General features: G+C 40.7%; 1 protein-coding gene across 1 annotated transcript in view; it reads left to right on the plus strand.

The window, feature by feature from the left end:
- The window catches only part of AGPAT4 (1-acylglycerol-3-phosphate O-acyltransferase 4), a 72,122-nt gene that overhangs the window by 38,836 nt on the left and 24,200 nt on the right, over positions 1-9,086 (plus strand). Inside the window, exons 3-4 of the mRNA XM_009320755.1 lie at positions 4,822-4,983; positions 7,245-7,398. Coding sequence (XP_009319030.1) covers positions 4,822-4,983; positions 7,245-7,398 — 316 coding nt within the window. The remainder of the gene's footprint in view (positions 1-4,821; positions 4,984-7,244; positions 7,399-9,086) is intronic.

Genomic DNA, 9,086 nt, shown 5'->3' on the forward strand with positions numbered 1-9,086 from the left:
AGCATAGCCTCAACAGGACGGAGCTTTGTCCACGCCAGTGTTGCCTAATAAAAGGCAGAGCTGTTATTATGATCCTGAGCCAGGGTGACTGTGATGGTTGCATTGTGGATGCTCTGCTTTTCCACGCCATGCCGATGCAATGGATGGAGGAGATGCCGACTCTGGTGTCTGTGTGTTGCTCTGTTGTGTAAATAGAGACGTGGTCTTCATGACAGGTCCCTGCGCTCTGCTGTGCCCTTCCCTTTTCCTGCCTGTGACATTCCAGTCCTAGGACTTTACCTTCTTCTTAGTGGTGGACAGCCTAGCTACTGTATCAGCATTTAAACACATTAGTAGCATTTAGTTTCTTCAAGGTGTGTGCTAAGCATCCCTTTGAAAACAGAACCACTGGACACCAGAACCTGAAATCAGGACATAGGCATGTTCTGAGGATGGAGGTGTTATTCAGGACTTACACCAAAAGCACATTAATATGCTCCCTGCCAGGATTCACTGTACCCTTCTGCTTCGTTGCTTGATACGACTAAGCAGTGATAAAATAGCTTTTTTTAGTAATTTTAGTAACCCTTTTTCTGAGATGAAGACATTTATATTAGCAAAAATTGCCTGCGCTTTAAAGCTAAACCTGCTGGTTTATCTGTTCATCTTTTGGTGTCTTGAGTTTCAAGTTATTAATGCTGGTGGTCTTTCTACCTTGGCAAAACATAAACATAAACATTATTCTGAGTGGCTTGTTATATTGGCATCAAAATATGCGGATTTCCAGCAGAGGCCATAGTTGTTTATTCCTTGGCAGGGTAGACAAGGCAGAAAACCATTATGTAAAACTAGTTGTTAACTATCTTGCTTTACATTTCTCATAAAAAATTGCTAAGCACATGTAATAATTTTTAACCCTAACTATCTGTTCCATATGCCAGGAAACCCAAATTTTATTTAAAAGTTGTTTACGTTGAAGCTTGCTGTTGGAAAAACTGAGCATGGCCTTAAATATAGGTGTGAGAAGAGACTTTTGCTAGGTTATTGTATGGGACTGACAGGTGTGTGAACACAGTAGTTCATTTGTACATTTTAATATATAAATAGAAGTTAAGTAATTGTTCATGTAGGCAGCCAAAACTACATTATTATTTGTATTTAACATAGCACCTTAGCATATGCTTGGGTATACGTCCTCTAAAATATTGCTGTGTTACCTTTCCAACATGGAAAAGTTTTATTCAATATGAAGCATTAGAAATTAGGAGCCTAACTGAATTTCTGGAATCATAGCTTTGAGGGACTAAAGAAACATATCTTTCCATCTTGATGTCCCAGAGAGTATAATATGAAGGAGTACTATGTTTCAAAAATAGAGCAAGTGGAATCATCAGAAGTATGTCAATGCTGAGGGCAGCCTGGAGAGCAAATAACTTATGAGGCAAATTGCTGCTGCTAATGGTTTGCAGCTACAATGAATTTATTTTGAAACTGTGGAACAAATTTTGTTAGACATCCTCAGCTTGCAGGTTGATTTCATGCTGTTTGTTGCATTCTGTGACCAAGAGGTGTTGAATAACTGAGGCTGGACATATAAATAAAGATTTTCTTTCTGTGACAGCATAGCTGTGCAAATGCTTCTAAACTAAGCTTGTAAAAATTGTATTTTTTTAATGTGATCTTAGTGCAATCATTCACAAAAGGAGAACTTCATGGGTATTTCCATCTGAACAAATTTGGCCAAAAGAAATTAACTTGGATTAAAATGCTATTGCGGTAAACAAGTTGTCCCCATCCAGTGATAATTTCATTAAACATCTGTTGGAATTACACAGTTCTGAGCACTGAAAATGTTTGACTGCCTTCAAGAAGGCAGCTTACGTGGAATAAATCAGCACTTTTAAATGAAATTTGTTCTATTGAACAAGCTGAATTTGAAGGCTAGAGGTGACTGTCACGTATTTACCAAAGCACTTTGGTAAAGGAAAAGTTAGTGGCCAACGTCAACTAGAGCTGCATTTTTCCCCTCAGGTATTTACACAGGAGCTGTGCATCGGTAGACAACTGAAACAGAATAGATTGTAGCTCTAGTTATTGTAAGAGAGATGGTAGCTTCTGAGGGGAGGCATAATGTATTCCTCCCACATGAGAGCAATCTTGCCAGTACAATACACTGAAGAGTTTCCTTTCTCTAATTAGTTCTGTGTCATTAGCCTTCCTTCTACTCCTAGAATAGATGGGGTGCACAAAATAGCGTAAGGTGATTTAATTTCTTTTTATGTGCATCTAAGGAGTCGTACACTCATGTGTCTAAAAGAGCGCTTTTTAATTTAAAAAATGCGTCGGCACAGAAAATGAATAAGAACGTGCCCTGGGGAAGAATTCAAACCTCTATTCTGCTTTTGTGGTTATACCTGTGCTATGTGACACCTTAGCTCACAACATCATTTCTTTGTTTCACTGGGGAAAAAAAAAACAACGGTGGCAACTTCTCTCCTGCCCCTTGTTTAACTCATAAGCTTTTTAAAATATGCCAAACATTAGAAAATAGCTATGGTGAAATAGTTACTTTAGCTTGCTTTTTGAACTAGGATTCCTGTGTGTTAAAGTCTGGGAGGGAGGACTATTAGATTGTCTTGTCTGACTCTCTGCTCTGGAGGCCTTGAACATCCTATGCAGGGCACACTTACATTTGTTTATGGTAGGTCTTATGATACTGAACACTTACTGTAAATAAACTTTAAGAGCTTGGGTGTTTTCTATTTTTGGGGGGTGACGCTGTTGCTGTTTGCCTCCTTGTGCTGTGGCTTGCACTAGGCTGCAGCTGACAGCTGCCCTGGTTATGGCTGAGGCAGGCAGTAGTTCCCTAAGGTTCTAGCCCTCCCTGCTCAGCTAGAAACACTTTGCATGTGTTAGGGTTTCTTGGGGCAAAGCCTTGGCTCAGCTGTCTTCTTCAGGCATGTACAGGGAAGAGGAATGGAAGAGCATGTGAACTGGTCTGTGTGCTTTGAATGGAAGCTATACTGTATGTGGCCTACAACAAAAAATGCTCTTTGGAGGCTTTTAAAGATACCTGCTAGAACTATTTACATTTATGTTGGAAATAAGAAAATTACTTGTATTAAGAGTAACTGAGAAAAGGAAAAACAGTAGTGTGCGGAAAAAAAACAGAGCTAAGGAAAGCGGTGTGAGGAGAGCCTGTTCCTCTGTGGCCAGTTTGGAGAGCTGGAAGAGGAGGCTGGGCTCAGCGTTGCTGCTGCCATGCAATAGGGACTAACATCCAACGTGGCTTAAAATTGAAATGGCAACAAGTGTGCTGAATCCTATGGCTGCTTCTTGTGGGAGAGCTGGGTTTGGAGTCCTGATGTGGGCCCATCACGGAAATTCTGAAATGATCAAGAGGGAGCAGTTTATTATGAAGTGTTAAATCATTTGACAGAGATGGTTCCTGCATTCTTAGAAATGGAATTGTCTCATGTCATCTTCTGCTCTGTTTCTGTGTAACAGTTGCTAGTGAAGCTATGTGATGTGCACTTGCCTTCCAGTCTTATGAGCTTTTAGATAGCTTAATTATTTAAGGTATTTTCTTTCTCAAGGGAGGAGAGCAGATGAGAGAAATGAGCTGAGATTAAGAATTAGGTCAAGTCTCTTCCCCTAGTAACCAAATGAACAACAGTGATCAAAAAAATAAAAGCAAATCTTTTCTGTTGATGGTAACTTCTACCAGTAAATAATTCCTACTAGTCACATGCGATGTCCTGGAAGCCATCTGCAGAGCACTTTGGTGGGATAGCTTATAGTGATACCATGGATAGAAAGTGGACTGTAATTCTGTAATTCATCTATCCTCTAAGAAAATGTCACTGTTTTTCAGGGAATGCTGAAGCAACAATTTCTGTATATACGCACACACACGTGCCATTTTATTCATTAAATAACAAAGTTAAATGTAAGGCAGCTCACCAAGGTGGGCTGGCTTGGAAGACAGGAAAGGAGCAAATGGAATCAGTTCTCCTGCCCGCAGGGATATCAGTCTGAGACGATCACAGAGTTAAGTTCTGGAGTAGGATTTGAGATTTGAAACTTGTTGAATGCTTGATAAGCCATAGACTTCTTCTGGAGGGTCTGGACAAATCACTTCAATGTCTGTCACACCTCTGAGACAGGAACAGTACTTTTTTTTTGTTTGTTTTGTTTTTTACTCCAGAAGCGTGCTTTGAAGAGAAATTCACTAGTGTAAGTATTTCTGCCCTTCCATAAACAAACCTAAACACAAATGAAGTATTTTTATTGCTGGTGTTGTTTCAAGTGTTGTTTAAGGTTTCTTCCATTGGTAAACCAAGTGTATGGATCAATACATTGTTGTGCGGCAATGGCTCTGTGACTCTGCTTCTCATTCAGAATAGTTTTTTTTTGTCATGGTGAGATGTCCCATCTTTGGGGAGAAGTATAGCTGCAAGATATCTTAAAGGAACTTGAGTTGCCACTGCCCAGGGTCTGCTTGAATTAAGAATTTCGTTTTATGTGGTTTGGGTCTTTTGCATGGATTCCTCAGTGTTTGAAGGAATTTGGCTTGTGTTTTGCATTTCAGGGTTTGAGTAGGGTAGATACGCATACACGTATATATATATTTAATTCTGGAAGTCTTGCTTTCATGCAGAGATTAGATTTGACTATTCTGTTGTATGAGGAAAAACTTCTTTTTCTTCGTTTTGTGCTGGTGTTAAACTGGGACTGGTCGATATGAATCAATATGTTGGTGTCTAACTGTGCATGTGTCATACCCACAGAGAACTCTAAGTGGTGTAACTCTGTTTTACTTGCTTTGACTCTGTCTTGCAGAGCTCTAAAGTGCTTGCAAAGAAGGAGCTCTCCTACATGCCTATCATTGGCTGGATGTGGTATTTCCTAGAGATAGTCTTCTGCAAGCGTAAGTGGGAGGAAGATCGGAAAACAGTCATGCAGAAGTTGCTGAATCTCCGGGACTACCCTGAGAACTTTTGGGTAAGTGATGACTAATAAGTGGAGTGCGAGGTGCTGTAGTGCTTGGGAGGGATGAAGGGCATGGACAATATGTGATAGTCTCCAGGTTGCTCCCGAGAACCTTGATTCATGAGCTTCCTGGCAGCATCAGGAGAGTATTCTCTAAGAATTGAATTCTCTCTTGAATTTCCCATGTAGTTGTCTGGTCTGTTTTCTTCCTCTGTAGTATGGATCCCTACAGATGTTATTGCAAAAATACCTCCACTGTGATCCATTCAGTAAACTTTGTGGTCCTCTAAATGCAGGAGCTGGAGAGGGGTAGATGCAGGGGTTCATGGCGGTGTAACAGATGCATGTAACAATGTTATATTGAAACACATTAGCTGTATTCTTAACCTAAGCTCCCCTCTTACCTTAGATTGCTGAGTTCTTACTAGTATTTTCTCCTTCCATTTCCCTGTGATTCTGCCATTCCTCTGAAGGTGCTAGGTCAGACATGGCCCAGTAGAAGTGGAAGCCACAGATACGTACCTGGTCAGAGAAGTGGCCCCTGGGGCCATCGGCTGTGTTACAGGGAAAGGATTGGTGTCATCTTTCAGTAACAGGAAAGTGTTACTTTTTGCACCACCATCATTTTTTAGTATTGAGCCTGCCTGACACTTCCTAGTCTGGGAATGAAAAACTTTTGAATTTTTTCTCTTCTCAGTAATCAGAAAAATCCTGTTCTTGTGAGCTGGTGATGGCGAGAGAGGGATTCAGTTAAGGAAATGGTACCCTTAAGCAGCCTCACAAGGGCCTGCAGAAACTATTGCTTAAGAAGCAGTTTCCTAGTGAAGATGTATGTGTTGTATCTCTCATTCTCTGAAACAAAACTTTTTTTTTTTTAATTGTCATTGATTTAAATGAGCACTAAGCAATTGAAACTAAGCTCTGTGCTTGGATAATGATTAAATGACTTCCAGGCAGGAGGCTGTCTAGCAAAGGGACAATTCTTGGTTTCTAGTTCTACTCTCTCTCATCAGGGATTTGCCTGTGCTCTGTGACTCTTAAAAGGTGTTGAATGCCTTTCTGTACACCTAGGCAGTTCAGCACTAATTGGTGGGCACAAACCACCACCATCCTTTATATACTGCTGTAGAGAGATTACTAAGAAGGAGCTATATCTGTAATAAGAGAGACACAGTTGATGTACACCTGGGGTTATTGCAGTGTGGAGTTTTAATTTGCCTTTGTATGGTGACATAATGTCAAAAGCACAGCAATAGCACCTTGGAAGGTAGAAAGACAGAGCATGCTAAGTGGGCTAGAAGGATTTTCTCATCAGTTTCTGTATGTTTCATCTAGCTGTTTAACATTATGCATGTGTTACATAAGTAAGAGTGCTCTCAGATGAGCTGGAACTGAAGCTGGCTATTTGGCTAGTTTTCTTCAGTCTCTCTGTCTTTGTTGGCTAAACCTTTGCTGTGGGTTATAAAGACTTAGCTTGTGCGATTTGGCAATGCTCTCTGATGTGTTAGTTTGCATTCAGGCTTGGCAGAAAGCAGATGAGCAAGTGGTAAATCTCCAAAGATCTGTCTGCTCTCCCCTGCCTGCCAGTGGCAAAATTGTAGTCGTTCATGTCTGAGCACTTCCACTGTATAGTTCATAAGGGGATGAGGCTTTCGGTTGTCCTGCATCTGCTGCCTTACATCTGTTATCAGCTCAGTCACTGGCGTCAAAGTTACTGTCTGCAGTTGTCAGTGGTCCTCATGCCATAGTGAAAGCAAGCAGGTTGGAGTGAGGGGAAGCAAGCTGGGCACTGAAACATTTCCTAGAAATGTGTTTGGTTTAGACACTTACTAAGTTTTAGATACCATGACACTCGAACACCTCACCATCAGTGAGAGATTTGCAACAGGAGGTATGTTTTGAGTGTTTTCTAACATCTCGTTAGAGATGGAGTGACTCATTTAGAGAAATCAAGTCATTCTGATAGCAAGCAGCAGAGCAAATGTTAAAGCCTAAAGGCTAGAGTTCAATCCAGAGGATGGCAGGTTGGATGGGTGGGGGCAATTGAGAGGGTTTGGTTTTGGGTTGGTGTTTTGGGGGGTTTTTTGGGGGGTTTTTTTTGTTTTTTTTTTTACTCCAGGGCAATTAAATTACCTTAATGTGTATGTGGCTACACCTGTCCCTGCTAGCAGTGTTCATTTGGGCTGTGTTGGTGGGAATTAAGAGAGGCCTCTGGTCAGACAGATGTAGAAGACCTGAGCTGCTGTCTAACTGTAGTTCTCTCTTGGTTTTAGTTCCTGATTCATTGTGAGGGCACAAGGTTCACAGAACAGAAGCACCAGATTAGCATGCAGGTAGCTGAAGCCAAAGGCCTGCCCAAGCTCAAGTATCACCTACTGCCACGGACGAAAGGATTTGCTGTCACCGTGCAGTGTTTGAGAAATGTAGGTAAGGAAAGTCACAAGGAACAATGCTAAATGGTTATTTCATCTAACTGCTGTCACTTTGCCATGTTCTTCTTTCCCCTGTAGCATGTGTCCTAGCAGAAAAGCCCTGGGATCCTTTCTGACCTTTCTTCCACCAGCCTGTGAAAATTAAAGATTAGGTTTTACTAACAAAGTCCTGGGGCAACTTGGTTATTTTTTTCATTTTTGTTTTGTTTTCTGTTACTGTGAGTCTGTGTCGGGGAACTCAAGTTGCGTGTTTCGTACCTATTACCAAAGGATAATATTTCTTAGTATTTACTAAGCAATCCTATTCTAAATGAAGCAAATGCATCACTGGAGAATCCGAGGCAGTGTGTCTTAAATATTTTCTTGTGGTAAATATCTGCCTCAGATAACACCACTTCTAAATAAAAAAATATTCTGCTTTAAATTTCTGTATAGCTGTACTCTTTAGATTCTTTGTGGAGCTGGGAGAGGGGAGTAGACCTCGACTGAAGATACATGTGGGTGAAATTTATAAATAAATTATTTCTACATTACAGAGCATGAGTAAGTTTTTCTTTGTTAATGTTGCTCCGAACTCCCCACCCCCCAGTTATTTCTGGTTACTTGTGTTTGCCAACTTTAAAGTGACATCAGTAAGAATATGGCACACATGCCTTTGAAGTTATTTTCTCGGACTAATACAATCCATCAAAGTCTTCTACTGTGTACTTCACGGGCAAAGGAAGGACAGTACTAAGTAGCCATAGTGCTACAGTATCTTTGGGGTTTGGTAGATTTGTGTGTTGTTAGAAGGCTGATATGTAAGAAAGACGAAGTGGTTAGTGGTTTAGAAGAAAATGTTCTAGCTTGACTGAAGTTAATGTCAAAGCTTCTTTTGTCTTTGAAGACATGTTTTCATGTGGCGTATCTGGGATAGCTTCTGTAAAAAAAAGCTTTGCAGTCAGCTGTCTTGCTATCTGTCATGTTTCTTCTATGTATCCTCTTGCAAGTCGGGTAGGTGATATCACTGTTGTAGCTTGTCAGGCATTCACAACTTCCCGTCCCCAAAATGGATAGCATAGCTTGGATCTTTTCGGATACATGAGGAAGAGGTAAGTTATGTGCAGCATCCAGCAACTCCCTTAAGGGCACAGTTTAACCTTCCCTTTTGAATAAGGATGACTGTTTTGCTGAGGGTGGGGGGAGGTAGACTTGAGGTATTGAAGAAGAGCTGAGTCAAAACTCTGTGACCTCCAATGCCCTGAGCTGGGAATCAGGGACAGGCTATTTTGGTGGTGATTTTGTTCTTTTCACTACTCTGTGTAAAGCAAGCAAAACATGGTATGATTGTGGACAAGTAGCTGATTTGTCGGAAAATGTTTCAAAAGGAAACAATTTTAGGGAACCCAAGTGACATAAAAAGTTTTGGGCATTCATGTGATACACTGCAGTAATACTTCTTAAGATCCTAAATATTTGAAGTACCTTCAGAAAAAGAAGACTGAGATTGCTAGATTACTTATATACTTAGAGAAGTGTATGTTACTACCTCAATCCAGAAGCTGTGACTTGCTAGATCAAATAGGGTAAGGCTAATAAGAAGGTAATATTTCCCTGTGAGGGTTCAAGGAGAAGCACAGATAGTCATAACTTCTTATAGATAGTTTTTGTTGAAACTGTATAGCGTAAAAAACCAACGAACAA

Source organism: Pygoscelis adeliae, unplaced genomic scaffold (assembly GCF_000699105.1).
Source record: "Pygoscelis adeliae isolate BGI_AS28 unplaced genomic scaffold, ASM69910v1 Scaffold33, whole genome shotgun sequence".
NCBI classification, from domain to species: Eukaryota; Metazoa; Chordata; class Aves; order Sphenisciformes; family Spheniscidae; genus Pygoscelis; species Pygoscelis adeliae.